At 39.4% G+C, this 22,688-nt stretch overlaps 2 protein-coding genes across 3 annotated transcripts; both read left to right on the top strand.

Moving 5' to 3' along the window:
* Positions 1-1,619: 1,619 nt before the first annotated feature.
* On the top strand, positions 1,620-7,460 carry LOC105042403 (myosin-binding protein 7). The gene is made up of 3 exons (XM_010919596.4): positions 1,620-3,497; positions 7,055-7,101; positions 7,189-7,460. Exons 1-3 carry the CDS (start codon positions 2,139-2,141, stop codon positions 7,292-7,294), a joined length of 1,512 nt encoding a protein of 503 aa, XP_010917898.1. The 5' UTR covers positions 1,620-2,138; the 3' UTR covers positions 7,295-7,460.
* Positions 7,461-8,496: 1,036 nt separating this feature from the next.
* Positions 8,497-20,652, top strand: LOC105042405 (arginine-specific demethylase JMJ22). 2 transcript variants are annotated; one of them, XM_073253507.1, is made up of 4 exons: positions 8,497-8,984; positions 11,284-11,464; positions 13,365-14,835; positions 20,052-20,652. In XM_073253507.1, the coding sequence occupies exons 1-4, from the start codon at positions 8,664-8,666 to the stop codon at positions 20,290-20,292; spliced, it is 2,214 nt and encodes a 737-aa protein (XP_073109608.1). In that variant the 5' UTR covers positions 8,497-8,663; the 3' UTR covers positions 20,293-20,652. The 2 variants fall into 2 exon arrangements, with proteins under 2 accessions (XP_073109608.1, XP_010917901.4); XM_010919599.4 differs by having other exon boundaries at positions 8,851-8,984; positions 11,268-11,464.
* The last annotated feature ends 2,036 nt before the right edge of the window (positions 20,653-22,688 follow it).

The raw sequence follows: 22,688 nt of genomic DNA, 5'->3' as shown, positions 1-22,688 counted from the left end.
TCATGTTTGATATTGCTCCGCATATGAGACGATGATCGAGGGGCTCTCACAAACAGTTATGATGGATGTTATACGAAGTCTGGCTTTTTATGCCTCCATGATCTTGGCTGCTTGGTTTGAGGAAATACAATTAAAGACTATCAGAGGGAAAAAGGAAATAAGATCAAGATGAGGACAAACAATGCTTGCCGTTTCAGTGGTCCATTGGCCCTGATGGTGCATGTTGAACTATTGCTACCATAATTTATCGTACCATCAGTACCATAATTTTAAATCAGTGCAAATTTCAATCCGTCCGTATCGCAGTATACTGTTATATATCAAGATATGTACCAATTTGTATCAAAATATAACGATTTAAAATAAGATATATTGAGATAAAAATTGAAAAAAATAATTTAAAAATTATTTTGATACAGAATATATATTATATCGTAATGATCGTACCATTTCAAATTGACAAAATATTGATATGATATTCGATATTGTTCTTGTGCAAATAACAGGAGCTCTAGAGCATTTCTCATGTAGTGGATGAATGATCGCAGCTACCCGTGCTTCTTTTCGTGCGCTTCGCATGAAAAAAGAAAAAAAAAAAAAAGAAAAGGTTTTGGATCGGATCTGTTATATTGAGACATTGGAGGCAGATGAAACAGGATTGAGACTGTAGCAGGAGCCACGGGATTCCTTGTTTGTTTCCTTTCCCTCTCGGACAGTCAACGACAAGAGTCCGAGTCTCTTGGAAAGGTTAGTTTGGACCACGGTCAGTGGGTTCCAAAGCCGAGATCCAAATTCGGAGATTGAAAGTCGTGGGTAAAAGGTATCGTTCCATCCCATCGGTTGGCGGCTCCCGTGGCCGTTTCTTTGGATTTGGTACGGTGAGATTCGTTCTTTGGGTGGGCGGGAGTCTGTTTTTTAATAGCTAAGAATAGGGAAGGCGGGAGCAACTGAGACACGTGAACCGCACGTGAGAGTTCACTTTGTTGTTTTATATCGGTGTAATAATAGACTTTATGGTGTTTTATACTTTTGAATATAATAATGTAAGTTAAATGGTCGAACGTCTTAGTCTTGCGTCCCGTGATACGAGATGTAAAAAAATCTAAAATAAAAAAAAAAAAGGTGAAGTTTTAGGATCTGCTTGGCATCGGATTTTTTTTTTTTTTTCTTTTCTTATCTTTTATTTTAAAAATAGAATCATAGAATTAAGATGAAAAAGTTTGATAATATTATTTTTATTTTTAGAATAAAAATAAGATATTCTTAAATTCTTTTTTGGTAAAAAGGCCTACTTCAAGAAACCACGCGGAGACAAGCACAAAACTCATGTGGATTTGTCTTTGATAAAACCCCTTGGTGGTCTTATTCCGTTTATTATTGATGGCAACGTGACTTGTACGAATTAGTGTCTCGTTGGATCATGGAATCACACAATTTGGCCTCTATCGAACATCCTCGGCGACCCATAAAATTGGAAATGTAGATAATTAATAATTCTGGAAAAAAATGACCTGGCAAGGAGAAGCTGGACGGCTTAAATTAAGTGAAGAGTTTTTGTTTCTTTTAATCCAACCCACAAAACCCCGCTTTTCCGGCCGTCCCTCCTGACATGAAACCCCAACCGTCCCCTCTCCTCCCTTCTCGCCCCAGACGCCGTCCCTCACCAATAATATTAAATTAAATTATTTATTAAATTAAATAGAATCAAATCAAAAAAATTCCATTTCCAATAGAGAGTCTCAGACTCGTAGAGAGCGGGGAGGAGGAGGAAAGGGAAAATTTCCTAGGGTTTCGATTTTTATTTAAAATTTTTTTTTGCGAACCCTCCTCCCTCCCTCTCCCGCTTTATCTATACAAATCCAAACCCTAGGCGTTTCGATCTGAGAAAGAAAGGCTTGGGCATCGTCTCGCTGGCAATTTTCTCCCTTCTCCTCCCGTTCGTTCTCCTCTTCCTCCCCCTCCTCTCTTCTTCCTCCCCCCAACTCCCCACTACAACGGGGGAGGAGGAGATAGAGGAGGAGGAAGAAGAAGCGGTAGCGCCAGCTGTTACGGCGGCAGAGGCAGAGGCGGAGAGGGGGGGAGGCGTGGTTGAATCCGAGAAGAAGGGGAGGAGAACCGATGCTGGCGGGGGGGAATCCATGGATTCCGAGGAAACCTCGCCGGCGGTGGCCCGGCCGCCACCGTGCGACTGCTCTTGCCTCTGTTGTGGCCCCAACTCCGCCCCCTCCGCCGCCTGGCGCCGCTCCCTGAAGCGCAAGCTCGACCAGATGGAGGCCGAGGTGGCCGCGGCCACCATGAACGCCCGCCGCGACCGTCCCATCGCTGGGGAGGGAGAAGGAGACGAGGAGGTGGCCCGGGTGGAGATTGAGAACGAGGCGGTGGCGCTTCGGGAGGCGCTGGGGAGCCACCAGCAGTCGATCCAGGAGCTGTACACGGAGCTGGAGGAGGAGCGGAACGCGTCGGCGACGGCGGCGAGCGAGGCGATGTCGATGATCCTCCGGCTCCAGCGGGAGAAGGCGGAGGCCCAGATGGAGTCTCGCCAGTTCAAGCGCTACGCCGAGGAGAAGATGGCTCACGACCAGCAGGAGATCACCGCCCTCGAAGACCTCCTCTTCAAGCGCGACCAGGTCGTCCAATCCCTTTCGTGCGAGGTCCAGGCCTACAAGCACCGCCTCCTCAGCTACGGCATCACCCCCTCCTCTGCCGCCCCCACCCCCACGGAGCCCCTCACACCTGACACCGCCACCGCCACCGCCATCGTCTCTGCCAATGCCTTCAATTCCCAATTCGACCTCCCTCCACCACCTTCGCCGCTGTCATCCTCATACGACTACCCTCCCCTCCGCTGCACCATGCCCGCCGAGGCTGACAACGATGATGCTGCCACCGATCTCGAGAAGTACCCCTTTGGCGAGACCCCTCGCGAGCACCTCCAGAAGCTCGAGCAGCGCATCTGCCAATTGGAGAGAATGCCGAGCAGCAGCCATTTTGTCATGGACAAGGGGGTCATTGGCCAGTCCCCGAGAGGACGAGGAGGATACCGCCCAAAGTATCTCAGAAAGTTCTCCTTCGACAGCTTTGGTCCTGGGTCGCCCACATTCAACAGAGGAGAAGAATTTCCTGTCGTGGTGGACCGTGCATGGGATTGCGTTGGGAGGGATGATATGAGCGACAGGGTGTACACGGTTGATGCGGTGCATGGGGTGACGGTTGGGGCATGCGAGTCATATATGAGCACACCGAGAGAGTTTCAGAGCCAGCGGGATCCAAGCGGTGTTGAAGAAGGGGAGATACGGAAGCTGTACATGAGGCTCCAGGCTCTCGAGGCTGACAGGGAATCGATGAGGCAGGCCATTATATCGATGGGTACAGATAAGGCGCAGATGGTGCTGCTGAAGGAGATAGCTCAGCAGCTATGTAAGGATGCAATGCCGGAGAGGAGGATCGTAAAGAAGCAATCTTTTCTCAAGAGATTTTCAATCATGTCCACTTTTAAGGTAATTTATTTCATATATATACTCATAGTTAGTTAATTCAGAAGCTTATTGGTTACTGGTTTAATTAGAATGAAAGATTAGCAGCCCGAACTATTGTTATAAGAAATCAGCGTGTTATTCTCTGCACCTGGTTTAGAAATTTGCCTAATAATGAAAAAGTTTTGATCATTATGTATGTATGTTTTTATAATGAAATTCCCATTTTAGATTTGGTTGGTTGCCTTAAAGTGCTGTAGGATCCTTTCAACCATGGACGTGGTACTTTTGGAAGCTTATCTCACTATCTTGTATTAATAGGATGCACATCCATTTCTAATTAATTTCGCTCCCAAGTTAAGAGTTCATGTCCATGAATGGTTATCAGTATTCACATTTTTGCTACTGTCATCCTTTCATAGGAATTTTTTAAAAAAATATCAAGAGGACATGAAGGCGGATGAATTATGTTTTTTGTCATTGATCTAGAAAAGTTACGTTACTGTTTTAAGAAGCAGTCTTTGCAGCCACATATGCATATGTCTAGACCATGGAGGATCTAGGCCGCCTTTCTATGTAGTTTGGTTTCATAGTGGGCACCCAAGACCTAAACTTTGGATATGCAGCCCTCCACCTCTTTTATGATTGTTTCTATTCCTTCTGATTCCTTTTTTGAGCTATTTCTAAATTTTGTGTTTGTTCTGTCTATTGTTATAAATTTGTTTATCTTTTTCCCTTTAAATACGAAACATGTAGGTGCCAGCCCAAGCAGTAGCATCTTGCTTATGCGCCATGCAGTGTGTTGACCACCTGCACTATGCAGCTACTTTTTAAAACCTAGATCTTGCCCTACTTTGATGAAGTACAATGTGTAGATGTATTATCATCAGTAGAGTCTGATTGTACGACTGCAATAGTACAGCTAATGACACTTCTTGATGATGATGCATGACCCATGTAATCCATTTTTTTGAAGAAGTCTAGCATTTTTTAGGTAGGAGAAGGGATAGAAATGAAATTTTAGTAGAAGTATATCTTTTTTAATCCGTAATCTAAATGAAAATTTTTCAAAATGGGGTAGCAGTGGGTTTCAGACATTAGCAGCTCCTGGTCTCGTGGCAATCAAGGACTGAGTTGCAATGATTAGCCTAGCATAGGTGGTTACTTTTTAGGGTCTATAAATAACTTAATTGAGCTCTTTTGTGTAGATCAGTTGAGAAGTTATATGCTGACTAGATGTACTTTAAAAGAACCTTAGCTAGTCAATTTGTAAAATAATCTAGAATCATTTGGACCATGTATTGAATTAATTTGGTGTTTTCCTACCTTGTTATATATATGTGACTTAATCTTGAGTTGATCTCTTATCCTTCTTTCTAGTGAAGTTCATGATTTAGTTGCTTTTACTTTCTTTCCTTTTTTTGTTTGTTATGCCTATGCATCATCACTAGTGCAACTCACCAACTCATTCTTTTTTAGTACCAACCGCCAAGATGGACTTTTTTCTTATAGTTATGCAACCATGCAGCATGTAGAACCATGCAACTATGTAACAGGTCAAATAATGCACCTGTTTTCCCTTTTTTTTTTTTTTTCCAGATTAGTCTGTAAAAACTTCCATGTTTGTGTATTAATTCCTGCATTTTTCATATTTGCACAAGATTCTGGTAAAGTTCTCCATTTGTAGAAGTCAGTCCTTTCACTAATTTTCGTTGATTGAGCTTTAGCTAAGGTTAATATGATAGCATGAGGACAAAAATGCCGTTGTCTGAACAACAAATGATGCTTGGTACTTGGCCCTTGCTCACCTAATTCTCCCTCTTCTTGCTCAGGACTTGGCTGCTAGGGGCCAAAATCAAGGGGAACAGGTGAAGGGGTTGGTCAATTTTGAGAAGTAGGAACAAAACTGTGCAGAAGATATGAAATCAACAATGTTAGAACAATAAAAGTAGAATATTCTGTTATTATTTAATGAACTTAACCCAGGAGATGCATAAGTATTAAGTTACAAGATTTCATGGTTTAAAATATAAATATGAAAAGACATGGATGAATATGCAAATATAGAAGATTTCAGGGATTGATCTGCAAAAGCCTCTTCGTAAAAAGAAGAAAATAATGCTTTAGAATCTTGGTAGCAGAAAATTTCTGTCCAGGATGCTGTTTCAGAATCTCTTAGGAAATGCTCCTCCTTGGCCATCGCCTCCTCGGCCTCATTATAGTTGCGAAGATCTAGCTCTCCCTCATGGTAGATGAAAGACAACACTTAATCAACCATCCTCCTCCTCTCTTCCTCAGCCTCCTTATAGTTGCCAAGTTCTATCTCTTCCCATGGTAATGAAAACAACATGATATCCCAATCTGAAGGGGTGATACCTTAATAATCTATAGTTTACCATCATTTGGCTAGGCTAAACAATCAAGGTGGTCCATGCTTATCCAGTGATGGTCCATCACTCGATAAATTGACAGCTTTCATGCTGATCAGGATCCAAATGGCATGTTGATCATCCAAATCACTCTAGGTTACCTGTTTTTATGTGGCAAACGTGGAACTTATGGCACGAGGTTCAAGGCTTCATATGGAATCAAATAATGATCTCAGTACTTTTACTTGCTTAGAGAAAGGTTGTGCAGAGACTACGCAGCTCAATATGTAAATGAAACAACTGTCAAAAGTCCTCAGTTAAACCAGGAGAAGAACAGAAAGCAAGCACAAGCTACAAAAGTAGGAGGAGATCCTCTTAACAAGTAAAAACAAAATGATCTAACAGAAAGTGACTCTTCACAGAAACAGGACTGATCAGCTTTCTTTTACTTTCATTCACTCCGAATATGATGACATTAGTACTTTGTCAATGAGAGTGTTGACGACTCTTTCTAGATTTATATACCAGACTGATCAATTGTAAACAAATATACTCGTGCTCAATCCAGGTCCACAACTTGCTATATTAGTATTGCTTTTCTTATGGCAATGCCACAGTGCTTAGCTCTGTAGTTCTGTGACTGTTGCTTTTGAGCTCTGCAAGTGTCATGCTTGAAGTAGATTTTAACCAGCAACTCTTTTGTTCATGGAAGGTTTGATAGCACGGTAGATGCGGCAAGATACATTTTCAAACCCTGATTATTCTCTTGCATGTAAATTACTTAGGCTGCCTACTTTCTGCAATATTTGACATGATCCAGATTGTTATTGTCCAATCTTGTGTACCAGACTTTGCGAATGTGATTCTTTTATGAATATGCTTCTAAACTAGAGCTAGGAATAAATCTGTAAGCTATTGTGAGAACATCTACGGCGAATGAAAAATTGGACCATGCATAGAGTTCTGAATGAGTAATCCGACCTGCCCTTCATTCCATGTGTTTCTTTGAGTCACGTAATATATTATTTCAGATAATTACTCTGTATATGTCATCATAAATTCTTTGTCAGGCATCATTATAATGCTCTCAGTTTTTTATGCCATGTTATTTGCTGTCTTACAGTTGTTGGTGCTCGCCAGTTCATTTTCATTCTATATTTGCAATATTTGTGATGATTCTTTGCTTAAACTTGTCTCCCTCCTTTCCTACAGCGGATTGTGTCATTTCTTTTCTGGAGAAAGAAATCTTTCCGGATCAAGTAAGTGCATATTTTGGTTGAAGGTTATGATGATTTTGTTTGGAGGGCTTAATGACAGTCAACTGTTGCTTTGAATGTTTATGTTAGGTACACGTTTGGGATATCGAGCAACAACGCTGGCTTATTGCTGCTTTTAGACAAGAATTCCCGTGTGAGGCATAGGAGATTTCTTACAAGAACACAGGGGTTATGAGGATCGAATTTGACTCTCCTACATGCTACATGAGCAGTTCCTCTAAAACATAAGTGCATTGGTATAAAACTAAATGGGATATTGGTCATGTTGTTCCATTTGGAAATCAATTCTTTTGTGGATTTCATCAGATTGTAGATGAAAGTCTCTTTCTTGCAGTTCTTTCTTTCTTTTTGTTTTTTGCATCCATCACTGTGGCTTGAAGCTTTTACATGTTCCATGAGAAAGCAGGGAGCGCGTATATAGGAAGCATGCTCCACAATCTGTTGAGCTACAGCTTATGCTGGGCATCCTTGATATCCTATATGTATATTGAGGTCTTCGTATAGCCATGGCATCAGCATGTGATCTACGTTTCTTTCTTTTATTTTTTTTTATTTTTATTCTCCCTTACTGCCTTGGAATGTCTGAGAGAGGACTAAACCATGGTACCTGGACCTCTGGATTTTTCGTAATGCTTGCATGTCATGCTTTATAATGCAAGCTTGCTTTTCTCCTGCAAGATTTTATTTTATTTTATTTCTTTTCGTTTCTTGTGTTTGTTGATGAGTATATTGGTAGAAGCTGGCTAAGCTGAAAGATTCCTAGACCAACCTTCATGGCTAGCATGCTTCAGTGTAATCCTCACAAGCGGGAAGACGGTTTTCTTTCTTTTCTGATCGGACGAAATGGTGGGTGTGTGTAGGTAGCGATGGAGCAGGCTGAAGGCCCAGCACAAAGAATCTCAGGCTCTGGCCTGTGAGTAAAACTTTGAAGGCCCTAAGTGTGTGCTCATTATCTTCCATTAAAAAAAAAAAAAAAATGGAAAAGGAAAAAAGGTGCCCATTACCTGATTAGAGCATTCGGTGGTGATGCATTCCTCCTTGTTCTGATCATATGTGTTACTCTTTCCCCTCTTCTACTCGTTGCAGACTGGTGGGACCTGAATACCTCTCCATGGGAAAAAATGCAATGCTAATGCGTATCCCTTTTTTTCAAGTCATGCATGCCCCTTTTTGTGCAGAGCCTTGCGCACTGATGTGGCAGTGCACGATTGGCTATTTGATGAGAAGTCATAGGAGTTTCTGTGACCGAGAAAGCTCAGAATTCTCTGATGGTAGATGTGGAGGTAGTCCGTCCGTCCAACTTATAAAGGGAGCTGGGATGTGTACCAAAAATAGAAAATAAAAAGGGCGCTGGGATGTGTGGTTGTTTTTGTATACATGACAGGCTTATCCTTGGCTACTTGGTTGCTTAATCACCGATCAAAATATTGAGGACTGTGTAAATCCCAATGGTAACATATATCGACATGTCCTCTGTCTCCATTAACAAATGAGGAAGTTCTGAACTTCTAATAGCTGAGGAACGGAGAGAGAGAAGGCGGAAGATGTCAATCTTGTCAAGACTTCTCTTCCCACCCCCTCCATCTCTCTTCATCACGACGATGTCCGTGATGAGCTTTGTGGGTTTGTTAAATGGTCTCTCTGAGGTCAGAGGCAAACACCTCCGCTACTCAAAATTCATGAACACAAATTCCCCGACTTATGGCAAGGAGATCAAGTTGCCCAGCAGGATTGGAATGCTTGTAGCATACACACCAGCACTGATCGTGGGCTTGGCTTCGCTCAGCATCCTCGACACTGGTGGACCTAGGTGTCTCTTGCTTAACTCGGCACTGAGTGTTCATTTCTTCAAGAGGGTGGTCGAGGTAATGTGCTTGTAATACATTCAAGAAATAGCCTTTGCGATTTGTTTGCATTTCCATCCATGAAAAATATTGACAATATTCTATCAATTGTGGGGGGAAAAAAAAAAAAAATCTAGAGTTAGGTATGAAGTTCTCCATGATTGAATAATCCCCAACTTATTCCCGGATATCTGTTATTCGTGGTAGTGATTTTTGTTCATATTACTTTCTGTTCTTGCATTTCTTATGCTAGTTTTCATTCGAATAAAAATCTAAGAGTACAAAAAATGTTGATGTAGAATGGGATGAATGATTTAGCCACATGTCGTATAACATTCTTCCATGGGCAACAACAAATGTTCAAATTTCTATTTTCTTATATCTTTGATCCTTTTTATTATAGTTAGTACGACCTTGTTTTGTCAATTATAAAATCGAAATCATGATTCACATACTGATTCCAAATGCACCATAAGTGTTTCTCATGCCGTTCTTTTTATTTTTATTTTTTTATTTATTTATTTTTCATCCACGAGTTCAGGTAAACTGTGTTGAGCATGCGTATCATTATGCTGATCATCTGGTACTCCAATGCAACTGGTTGTGGTCATAGTTCTTTAGTTTAATTTAGACTACTACCTTCAAAGCTATTTTCCTTCATGCGATTTGGAAAAGGTGGATGTTCACCCTACATCACCTTAAGAAGTAGAGAAATGGATCAGAGAATAACTGCTTGGATCCAAATGTATTTGAATATGAAACAAAAATTTTAGCTATATCTGACTAATTTCTATACCTATGTTTATGTCTGAACATACACAACTATCCGAACCATATTCTTTCTTTCCATTTAAACTACATCTTCGGAGCTATTTCCCCATGATATTCATAAAAATTAAATATTAACACTCTATCCTAGGAGGAATGTAGATCAAATAATATCCATCCAGATCCATTCCTGTATTTAAATTTGTCAAGATATTGTTTCAAATTTCAGCATTTGATTAATTTCTGTATCTCTATTTACATCCATATGCATGCAGACATGAGCACATGACCATTCAATTTATATCCAAACATCAGATCCTACTTAGTCTCATAAACTTCAAATTAAATAAGTAACAAAGTTAGTGTATCTTTAGTTTTATTTACCTTCTCTATAGTGATATTTTTGATTGATGCTGTTAGAGTTTACATGATCTGATTTATCTATATGATCAATATATCCAAGTCCATATCATATACATGCATACATACATACATTAATAAATGTATTACACGAATCCATTTTAAAATAGGATATAAAAACCAATGTACTATCTTATCCATTCTCAGCCTTGTTGGACTAGCCTTAAAGTAACAAATACCCAAAAAGAAAAGGCCAGAGTTGATGGATGGGCAGACCACATGCTCTTTGGTTCGCCTTTGACCCTTCATTGCCCGCATGCTATGCTTCCCTTCTGATAGTTGTTGGTTCTGAATTGAGGCCTCTCTTGCTCTATTCTTGTCATGCACCAAACTGATTGCATAAGCTAGACACATGGCAGGCAACCACATATTTTTTTCATAGGATTTTGTCCTTGTAGGATATGCAAGGCCTGCATTTTTATATATATTTAGCATATCAAATATTTAGATAGTGGTAAAGCAACAATAAAACCAAATCTGGCATAGTAATTCAAATTATTCTAACTATCTCGTGAAACAAAGAAAACCTTACAAATACCTTATCAATCCATTTAATCAAGCAAAATACATAGAAAATTAACTAAATTCTAATTTTCTTTTTGCTCAGCCCATGAATCCCATCCAACTACTTCTTGGCATTTTAAAAAATATCAAAAGAAGATGAATGAGCCAAAGCCCAGTAAATTAGAGCATGATTTCAAATCAACTGATTGAGATTGTGCCAAAATAAAATAATAACTATTATTTCACTAATTTATTATGATAAGCAGAAATTGACCTGGTTCTTTAGAATACCGAAGATATTTGTAACCACCATACCATGACTAAAGATCTAGGCTTCCACAAGGTGCCTCAGATGATGTCTTTTTCTTGTTCCTTTCATTTTATTTATTTATTTATTTGTCAGAGAAGGAGGATGGATCTCCCCGTTTATTCATTTATAAGATGTCTCAGATGATATAAATGGGCTTGAAAAAAAAAAAAAGAAGAAAATTACCGAATAAGTGTTATACATACTTAAATGATCCGAACAATTCTGTTTATTCACCTAGGCTGCTACTAGAGGCAGTAAATATGATCAGTTTTGGATGATAAATGTTGCTGATACATTTCCAGTGATCGGGCTTTATAGGTCTTGTTTGTGCATCAGTACAGTGGCCACATGATCCTTGACTCGGTCATCGCAATATGCCTCAGTTACTTCATCAGCACTTTGACCATGATCTATGCACAGCATCTAAGTCAGGGCATGGAAGAGCCCTCTGTGGATTTAAAGAGTGCAGGCATCATTCTCTTCTTGATTGGAATCACTGGTAACTTCTACCACCACTACCTCCTCTCAAAGCTAAGGGAGAGGGATGACAAACGATACAAAATCCCAAAGGGTGGTTTGTTTGAACTAGTGGTCTGCCCACATTATCTATTTGAGATCATAGGATTCATAGGCATTGCATGCATCTCTCAAACAGTCTATGCTTTTTCCTTCACCTTGGGGATTTTGTTCTATTTAATGGGTAGGAGTTATGCTACTAGGAAGTGGTACATCTCCAAGTTCAAAAATTTCCCAACAAATGTCAGGGCTCTGATACCCTATATATTTTAGGTGAATGGAGATCACATTCCTCGGATGAAGACTATGAAGTGAAATGCTCTACATCAATTAGCAATGGATGTTTTACATGTTTAATTCTTTGATGATTTTTATGCGGGATAATAAAGTAATAAGTTGTTCCTGTATGTTATAATGTTTCTTCTCCCCTAGCAGTCATCCTTATACATCTGTGGCAACCATTTCTCTTTCTTTAAAAAAGCTGTATCTGTAACAACTTTATTCATATTTTTGGCATGGATTTATCCCATAATTTCTTTACTTCACAGAGGGTTATATTAAGTACTGATGATGTACTAAAATCAGAACAACAGATGTATATTTGTTGTCATGTTAATATAGATCGACATCAAACAAACTGGAATTCAATATGACTCAGATATAGCCGGGCAACTTTAATGGTCAAATGTCAAGAAGGAGTTACAAGAAAATCTAGACCACACATGCATATATACAAATTACTACATCTTCTCTACACAGCAAGTTGTCTGTCTGTGCTAATCATGATGACCTGTTGTTATATGCTATGTGATCGCATGGAGATGGGTTGAAACTTCATTTCAGCATCAAAGTCATGACTGCAATACATTGTACGTGCTTGAGTCTGAAATTATGTGGAGTGTGATTATTTTTACGTTCTCATGGACAAGTTTGTCACAATAATACTTCAAATGACTTGATCGCATTCTGCCCTGAAACAAAATGTCCTGCAAACCTGTGATTGGATGACACAGTCTGCTTAATACTTCATTTTTAGTTATGCGGCTTAGCATGTCATAATGTTTGCTTGTCATGGTGCAACCAGCATTTGAGCGCTTAATAAATGGATTCAAATAGGTTATGTCACTTATGTGATGGAGATATATTTTTTGGGGAAAAATGGATGAAATTGCTCGACAAAGTAAAAGTTAGTATCTCAGTAACATGCATTGCCCATATCCATGGCCTAACCAAGCTGGCAATCAGACCGCAACACAGAATTATAGTTCAGCCAATTTCTCAGTTCAGTGTTCAACTAATCCTATGGAGCCAGATGGGTAAGCTCTCATTCTATTTCTTCCACCAGGCTACATAAGCCTAATTTTAGAAGCAAACAATCAGTCTATGACATGAGATTGGCAGAATAAATATGTCACATCCTTGAGCCAAAACCTTTAGTTGGAGATAAGGCAACCACTGTATGGTCGTAGAAAACTCTTTTTACAGGTATGTTAAGGCAAACACGATGCCAGGAGGTAAGCAACAGAATTAATAATAGATTAAATAAATCTAAAATTTAAATAATTAAAATTTAAATTTTAAAATCACATAAAATTCAACAATATTCAATAGAAACATATCCTCATCTTAATTTAGTTCTTATAATCTATAAAAAATAATAAAATATAAAATAATGAGCTAAATAATATAAAAAATTATGAATAATTTAGTTAGATTAATCGAACAATATTTTTTTTTCATTTACAGAAAATAACAATATGAAAAATATTATGCCTGTCAAATTTAATTTTTTTTAAAATTTTAATTTTATTTATTAAATTATTTTTTTTAAAACATCAAATTCATCTTGAACCATGGCGATGCTTATTATATCCTATGGGTAGGCAAGACAATGAATTTGGAAATAGTCAAGCTTCATTTTGATCGAGTCTGGCGGGGAGCGAGCTTGAGCCCATGGCTGCTCTCTTGTTGCATATTAGCCGGCCTTTTGGTACCCTCGCTCCCAGTCTTCATCCTTTCCTCACTCCTCCTCCAGATGCCGAGCGTATTCCACTGTCTCACCTCTCCCCGTCTCAAGCGAAAGAAGCCCAAAAAGAGGAGGAGAAACCCCACCAAAACCCTAACCCTAAACCCTTCTCCCAAGCCGCCACCCCCAAATCTCGCACCACAAGTATCCGGTCGCGAAGAGGCCGAGGAACCCCTGGAGGAGGAGGTGGAGGTGGGCTTCAAGCTTAAACCTTCCGTCTCCTCCCGACCTCTCGCCGTCCAACCTCTCGGCAACCTCTTCCTCCTCGATCCCTGCGCCAACGCCCGGAACTCTGGCCTAGGCGCCCTCCGCGTCCTCTCCGACGAGCTCCTCCTCGACATCCTCGGCCTCCTCTGCAGCCGCGACCTCGCCGTCCTCTCGGCCGTGAGCCACTCCTTCTACGTCTTCGCCGGCCACGAGCCCCTCTGGAGGAATCTCGTCGTCGAGGAGCTCAAAGGTGATTTCTTGTTCGATGGCTCCTGGAAATCCACCTATGTTTCGGGCATCGCGCCTCGCTCCGCCCCCTCCCATGCGGCAGCCATCACCATTCGGAACTTTTACTCGGATTATTTGTTCCAGAGCTGGCTGTGCGCCAATCTGGAGATGAAGCCGGAGTGGCTCGAGAGGGACAACATCGAGAGGAGGCGGGGAATGTCGGTGGAGGAGTTTGTGGAGTCGTTCGAGGAGCCCAATAGGCCGGTGCTTCTGGAGGGATGCCTCGAGAGCTGGCCGGCAATGGACAAGTGGACAAGGGAGCATCTTGCGAAGGTCTGTGGAGATGTGAAGTTTGCAGCGGGGCCAGTGGAGATGACGCTCGAGCGCTACTTCTGCTATGCCGATTCGGCAAGGGAGGAGCGCCCGCTGTACCTTTTCGACCCAAATTTTGCCAAGAAGGTGCCCGAGATGGGATCGGACTATGAGGTTCCAGTATACTTCAGGGAGGATCTCTTTTCAGTTCTTGGAGAGGAGAGACCGGATTACCGGTGGGTCATCATCGGACCGGCAGGGTCTGGTTCGTCGTTCCATGTGGACCCAAATTCCACATCTGCCTGGAATGCGGTGATCAAGGGTACGAAGAAATGGGTGATGTTTCCACCAGAGATTGTGCCACCAGGGGTCCACCCGAGTCCAGATGGGGCTGAGGTTGCATGTCCAGTCTCCATCATGGAGTGGTTTATGAACTTTTATGGAGCGTGTAAGAACTGGAAGAGGAGGCCCATTGAGTGCATCTGCAGAACTGGGGAGGTGGTCTTCGTGCCCAATGGGTGGTGGCATCTGGTGATCAATCTTGAGGACTCCGTTGCAATCACACAGAACTATGTGAGCAGGTAAGCTTCTTTGCACTTCATAAAACTTCTCATTTGTTAGTTTTTATGGGGAGTTGGTATGGAACCAAGTATATGACTACTTCGCTGCTATGAATCGTCTATTCGATCTGGGATGATGCTTGCAATTCTTAATTGCATCAAGACCTGTAATATTTGTTTGTTATCTGAAGTGTGCGATCACTTGTTGGGAAGCTATATTTTTATCCTCATGATGACATGTTTATGGTGAATCCTTGAGTTACTTTGCATGAATGGTCATTACATTATCATGTTTAATCACCTCCTTTCAACTAAATTCTTTCGTTTCTAGATCTTATGTGCACTGGTTCCATTTATAAGAATCATACACAAAATAGGACTCCGCAATAAAAAAAAAACATACTAGAATTATTCTATTACAAATATAGAAACGTGACTAAAATTTGATATCATCCCTGATGGAAGATTTATAAGAAAATCTGCCAAAAACCTCTAAATCCACTATCGTTTTTGCTTGCTGCAGTTTTCACTTGTGAATCTGCTGGCTCCTTTGATGCTTGGCATGATCTGATTGGTCATAGTACATATTGGCTGCACCTTGTGCTACATCAAAATTATAAAACATAATATTTTTCATTGACAAGCAAAATCATTGATGAGGTAGAAAAGCATTGTTTTGGTGAAAACCGTGGAAGAAGTGATGAGAATGACAGTGAAGGATCGTCTGTGGGAACTTGTTGATTAACCAAGAAACAAGAAATTATTAGGGTTAAGCATATCAGAAAACCAAGCTGACTCTAGATGCTACCATCCAAAAGCATAAGGTGAAGCTTATTTGCAAAATGATTTACGTGGTCATCTGGTAGAACTTTGTAGTACTTTTGCCTCTATTGCAGGGCTCCTTGAGATTTCTAATATCATGTGTCCACAAATAATCATCTTTAGTCATAAGCCTTTCATGGCCATCGCAGTCCTGCTACCTTACATAAAGATCTGCATATAGAATAGCACGGGTAGCTGGTTTGCTGCTGCAGAGTTCTGAATTACTTTTTACAGGGTTGTGGTGTTTTTGTGGGCAAATATGTTCTTGAAATTATGCTTGAGACTCTTGGGGCAATATTCAAGGACTGGATGAGGATATAGTGTATATGTGCTACATGATCATTAACATCAGCTCTGAAATTTTGTGGAATAAAGGGTGTCAAAATGCCAACAATTTGATGCTATGCTCTGTTTAAATCTTGCTAGTCATCATACATTATATTCTATAAATTTACTTGGAATAGCCAATGAAAGCAGGTGGTCAGACAGCTGGATAAGTCGAGCCTTCTCATTGCAAAGGATTATTTTTCATGTTTTTAACCAAGCACTTCATGTATTGAGAATTTCAAAGTATTGATTCTTGTTGACAATTGGGTGTTTGCAGGGCATGGAATCACACCTAGTTGTTAGTTATGAATATTGTTCTATTCATACTATTCCCTTTTGGCACAGAAGTGTCCCTATACTGGATTTTTTGGCAACTGAGTTGTTCAAAGGCTTGGGCATGTAATGCATGGCAGGATGATTCTGTTTCTAATGTTCCCTTCCTTTTATTACACTATTGTTTTGTGTGTTAATGTGTTCTTATGAGCGATAATCTTATAAATAATTGCTTGGAATGGTTTTGGATGGACTTGTTGCAGATTCAAGACTAAGAATCCTTCAATATCTATTATAGATGCAATTAACAATAACATACATCTTTACATCACATTTAAACGCTTTACTTACTAAATGCATATAGGTCGATTCATAATATTACTTACTGATTTCCTGTATACAAGTGTACTATTTTTGGATTTTTTGGAAATTGACATGTCAAAGCTTGAGTACCCCTGCTGTGCTTCATGATAACATGTAAGGTTTAATCTGTTAGAACCGTGTAGGAGTAAATTACTGATTTTGGTTACTTTAGATGAGTGATATTGAAAGCAAGTGGAGTATTGTTAGCAGTAGGAACTAAGAATAATATTAAGCATGATGGATGTTAGATTTGATCAGCAGAAAAGCCATGCTACTATAGGTGACCGATATCTTTAAACCCCCCCCCCCCCCCCCCCCCAATATGGATAATTCTAGGATACGTGTTGCTTACTTATAGTATCTTTTTAAAAATAAAAAAATAAAAAACGTTTTGGATGCTTCACAGATATTCATAATATATGGTATTTCCTAGGTATGTGTAAGATACATCTCCAATGTTGAGGGAGAGGGCTTTATTTTTCTTTTATTTTTTGATGAATTTAAACCTATTTATGATAAATGATTCATTTTGAACTATGCAATGTTGTTATTATTATATGCTATATAAACTGTGGTCTATTAGTTTCAGTTATAACTACATTATAAATTTTGTGGATGCCAATGGTTGCTAATGCTACATATGAACTTTAATCAGTCTTTTTGATAGGACACTATGCTTTATAGATTATTTTTTGGTATGTGTGGAAAAAATATAGGCATATTCATTGACACATCCTGGTCTTGTTCTATCCTACTTTTTAGAAATTTGTATTAGCGTATCTTTGTTGTGTTGTATCTGTATCCTGTATTTGTACCAAATGCCTCATTAGGGCCAGGTGATTGTCAGGTAAGCACTGACCCATGAACAGGCTTATCAAGTCATACTTGGGTCAGGTTTATCTAACCCTGCATCTGCCCTGATTAAGAGGTTTTTTTAATTGGGTCAGCTCAGAGTCAGGTAACTGGGTCAAGAAGTACAATCCTAAACTGACCTTATCAGGGTCTCGGTTAGAATCTGACCCATTGACAGCCCTGGTTGGGTTTTATTTTCAGTTAATTTGCCAAACTATTAGGTCGTGGGGGTTTTCTATTTGGATCTTTTGGAACAAAAGTTGGGTATTTTCTAGTTTCTTGTAAATCTCATACTTAATTCTGGTGTTATGTTTTTCATGGGTTTTTGAGTCCCATTTTAAATAGGTTTTTTCTACAGGCTCTAATGCAGGCACAGGTTGGTTCAGTAAAAAAGCTTGTGTTTTGAATTAGTGTTGATAGTTCTTTATGTTGAGTTTTATAGAAAATGAATTTGCTCTTTTTTGGAATTATAGTGTTTTATTTGCTACTCTTCATTTTTCTTAAGGAAAAATCCAGGGGCATTTTATTTAGATAAGGTTTACCATCTTACTACATTTTTTTGCTATTGAAGGAGAAGAGGAGATGCTATTAAAATATGCATGGGACAAGAAATTTAAAGAAATTTGTTTCTTTCTTATCCTCTTTTCTTTTCTTCATTCTTTGGGCTTGAGATTTGCCCTAGATTGTAAAATTTAAGGGCTTCAGGAGCACAGATTTGTTTCCCATACATATTTTCTTCACCTATGAAGGGTTCTTTTCTTTTCATTTCTTTATTTTTTTTATTGTTTTTATTTTTTTTATTTTTTGCATTGTTCCTACATGATGTTTGCATTTGTTGTGAGCAAAGTGGTACTGCATATCATTGCTATTACAGTGGCACCTCTGCATTAGCTAAAATTCCTGTGTTAGAGGAAATCAAGAGTTATGCCTTTTGCAATATTTTACATGATACATTTAGCAAGTTATCTACCATCTAAGCTTCAGTTTTCTAAAATAATTGTATTGCATGTGCCAAGAAAAATTCACTTTGATGTGACATTCTTTTGTTCCCAATGTTCTCTGGAAAAAATGGTAGCCATGCATATAATTATCATGTTTCTTAGCTTGATTATGTACTTGTCTTTATCTAGTAAATCTTCGCACTTTTATCAATTTCACCTCATTCAACTTTTACTTCCCAATAGCAAACTAACTAATGGTGCTAGTCTTATAATAAGGATTTCCTTATGAATGACATTGCCTTGTCTATTTCAGATATTTTTTATTTCTGAAGTGTCGTATACTAAAATTCCTTATATCTTCTGGCATTATCTGTATCAGATATCGATGCATTAACATGCCAGCCTGTTGATCAAATGGAAGGTTGACCAGGTTATACCATGTTACTGTTGGGCAAACTGAAAATGAACTGCAGTGTCGATATGACATAAAGATAAATAGATAATCACTTTCAAATAAAAATCAAGATTATAAATATATTCACATATCAAAAAAATAATCTCTTGCCACCCTTCTAAAAGTTTTAGAACTCCTTATAATTACATAGCATGGTTGTGATATTTATGACATTAAATTACAAAAAAGAAAGAAATGAACAATAGATGAACATCCAACCTTCACTGTATCACTTCAGGGGATTTTAGCTCAAAATAATCAATTTTCAATCTCTGACCATAATTTTGCATAGAAAGTTTTTTTCTTTTTTTTTTTTTAAATAAAAGATATCAAAGATGCTAAACTAAAACTTAATTTAAAAAAGTATTAGCAGTGTAGCATATTTGCCCAAACAAAATTAAAAAGAAAGCATAAATTCTTTGTTAATGTAAAAAAGAGACCAATAATGTGGATGGAGACCTGGGAGGGGTGGAGGTGCTCTAATCTGCTTGCTGAAGCTTGGCCTCGAGGCTGTTTAGACAGGTGGAGTGGGAGATCAGGGAGGCATACATCACCGGCCACATTGAATAAAGGGCCAGGTGGGAAGAATTTGACAGGAAACAGTTGGTGGCCCCCAAACCCCGTCCTTGAGGGAGTTGTGTGGTGGTGGTTTTTGTTGGAGGGGCAGGTATACATAGAAAGTAGAGAGAGAGAGAGAGACTGGTGGGCAGAGGCTGCCATCTACCACCAAAGCTTGATGGAGGCCATGGATTTTATGTACAGAGAAGAGGAACAATACTCTGTTGGTCTTGATTGCTTTGAAGGCTCCAATAACAGAAAGAAAAAAACACTCAAACCTAATCCTTGTCTCAGCCACTGGACTAAAATTCTAAGTTACCAGACTGGTTTGAACAACTCACCAATTTAACCAGTGGTTCAGCCGGCACTTTAGAAAGAGAAACTGGTTTTAAAAAGTCAAAAGTTTAAAGGGTTTAACAATTCAACCTGCGGGTCCAGTCCTGTTTCTCGGACCATGTTATTTGTGATTCATTTTCTTCAAAAACTTCTGCTGCTAGAATCGGGAGCCTATTGTCTTTGTATTACTCTGTAGTTGGTTTTCCATACAACTGGCGGATAATTGTTGAGCTGCAGCCTGCAAGTATTACTGGGCATATAATTATAGAATGTTGTTTTTCTATTGCTTATGATAACACTTAATGTTGCAGGAGAAACTTGTTGAATGTGCTGGATTTCCTTGAGAGGCCCAATGCAAGTGAGCTTGTCTCGGGAACCAAAGATAGGGTGAACCTATATGAGAAGTTCAGAAATGCCATTAATGCTGCTTTCCCTGGAACGATTGATCAACTACGACAGAAAGCTCGTGAGAAAATTACCCAGAAGAAAAAGCTTACCTTCTGGGAATCCGTTACAGATGCCAATGCAGGAGGATTCAAGTTTTCTTTCTAACCCATTCAAATTGAACATTAGCATGGGTACAAAATCCCTGGAGGCTGGTACCCTATTCTGAGCCAAGTTTTCTTTCTGATGAAGGATCCATCCCATTGACACACCAAATGGAATTGTTCTTTTTCTCTGACAACTCATTTTGTTGAAGTGATTCAGAGCGTGGTTTACTTGAAGAACTCTTCCTGATAGTTTTCAAGGGAAAGAACAGCTCTCCCATATATATTGCATTTTTCTACTTATGCTTGCCCAGGTGGCACATCAAATTTTTATTGTTGTATTTCATTTTGATTTGATTCGATCTGAACATGGAATATTCTGTATTCATATTTTCTCAGAGATGTTGGTCATGGTTGGTTCTCATGGTTGATTTGTTAGCCGGTAGACCGGAAAGATTATGATATCATGTTTCTAAAGTCAAATCAATGTTACAAAACAATCCACTGTAAATTGAAGCATTCTACGCCATTCAAACATGCAAACATAAGGGCCGTGGGTGTGCGTATGCACTCCGCTGAATTATGATCCAACTCACCCTTCTTCTGGCTTAGATGACATTTAGGTTATTGATCATTGGATTGCCACTTTAACCAGCCGTTTATTTAGGGTGATATCTATTTGGATTCATTTTCATATGCAATCTTCTTGGATATGGGTCAGAATTTGAGCTCCTAACCGATGTTTCTATTGTTATAAATTGGTTAGAGAAAAGCAAACATATATGTGGATCCACAAGTATCTGATTTGTATTTGAACATCTCCATTTGCTTTTAATTTTATTTCGTCTCGTATAGCCCTCATGAAGTCTAAGTAAATCTTCTGACAGCATCAACATGTTTTCAATTTAATTATTTTATAATAATGAACCTTTTAATCCGAACCATGTAATTTAATATAATTAGAAGGGTCAACTAAAGGACTGTTTGTTTCCTGCAACTCAATTGCGACTAGCTACTCCAATCATAAAGGTTCTAAAAGTTGCACTTAGATTTGCAGTTAAAAACAGCCATACTACTAATTGCAACTTGAGTTGCGAATCCTATATAACTCATTTTGTATCCTCTCATCTTTTAACCGGCTTAATTTAAAATTGAATTACAATTTCAAATGTATAATATTATTAACATGTCGTCCAAGATGTCTCGGGTTTGCAGCATTAATCCGTGCCTGCTCCCATTGAGATCTAGGTTTGGACTTGCACCAACTCCCATCTTGTTCTACCATCTGCCCACTTAGTCAACTTATATCCCCCAACCAATCCCAATCTTCTTGTACCTAGGGCTGAAACTGGGTTGGATACCCATATATCCTCATCCATATTTATTTTTTCTAATACATACAAATACAGATATGGATATTAGTTGGATAATAAAATTCATATATAGTTTTATTTGAAATGGATATAGATATAAATTGAATACAAAAAGTATGGACATAAATATGGACATAAGTCGAATAATTAAATTTTATAATTACAAAATCAAAGATATTATTAAATAGATAATAAATCAAGTTAATGATATGTTAATATAGTTATATATTTTTTAAAAAAATTAATAAGTACTATATAAAATTAAATAAGATTGTAAGTAGAATCGGATCTTTGGATATATCCATTTTTCCTTAACAAATATGGATATGGTTATGATATTAGCTGGATACTCCAATTTCTGTTCATATGTGAATAAATTTGGATACGAAAATATATTTGGATGAATATTATCTGTTCCACTTTCACCCCTACTTGCACCCCAAGTTCTTATAGCAAGTCCCCACATTGCAACAACCTTTAGATGAACCTCAATCTAACCCAATCTCAATTAAACACCACTGGACCAAGCCAGCAGGCATCACTACAGGAAGAAGGAGGTTTAGCAACCATTTTTTGCCGATGTTTTTGGAAAGCGTCGGTAGGTTGCGCTGACCTGCCGACGCTTTTAAAAAGCGTCGTAAAATTTGAGCATTGTCAACGCCGACGCTTTTAGCAAAAGCGTCGTTAAATAAAAAAAAATGTCGATGCTTTTTTACGTCATTATTTAACGACGCTAAAAAGCGTCGTTAGGTTCGTTTAATACCTCCATTCTCCCGTGCCCTAATCTATCTACCCCCGCCCCTTTCCACCCATTCCTCCGCCGACCCCCATCTCTGCCGGCGGCACCGCACCCGCCGTCCACGCCGCACCGCCGTCCGCCGCTCCCCTCTGCTGCCATGTCCGTCGACGTCGCACCCGCGCTGTCCAAGCCGTACGCCGTCCGCCCTCCTGGAAGCAGCCACCCCACCGGCCCTCCTTCCCTCCCCCCTCCCAGCGGCCGTCTTCGCAGGCCCAAAAGATCCCCTCGATCCCCCTCTCCGACCCGGCCGCATCCCAGCATATCCGACGCAGTACCTTTCGGATCTGC

This window comes from Elaeis guineensis, chromosome 3, assembly GCF_000442705.2.
Source record: "Elaeis guineensis isolate ETL-2024a chromosome 3, EG11, whole genome shotgun sequence".
Lineage (NCBI taxonomy): Eukaryota > Viridiplantae > Streptophyta > Magnoliopsida > Arecales > Arecaceae > Elaeis > Elaeis guineensis.
This window is presented reverse-complemented; position numbering and strand designations above follow the sequence as displayed.

Coding starts and splice junctions, on each gene's coding strand:
- LOC105042405 (XM_073253507.1), top strand. CDS start 8,664: ATGTCAATCTTGTCAAGACTTCTCTTCCCACCCCCTCCATCTCTCTTC. Junction 8,985..11,283: donor TCTTCAAGAGGGTGGTCGAG/GTAATGTGCTTG, acceptor CGGGCTTTATAG/GTCTTGTTTGTGCATCAGTA. Junction 14,836..20,051: donor ACACAGAACTATGTGAGCAG/GTAAGCTTCTTT, acceptor TTAATGTTGCAG/GAGAAACTTGTTGAATGTGC.
- LOC105042403 (XM_010919596.4), top strand. CDS start 2,139: ATGGATTCCGAGGAAACCTCGCCGGCGGTGGCCCGGCCGCCACCGTGC. Junction 3,498..7,054: donor CAATCATGTCCACTTTTAAG/GTAATTTATTTC, acceptor CCTTTCCTACAG/CGGATTGTGTCATTTCTTTT. Junction 7,102..7,188: donor AAGAAATCTTTCCGGATCAA/GTAAGTGCATAT, acceptor TGTTTATGTTAG/GTACACGTTTGGGATATCGA.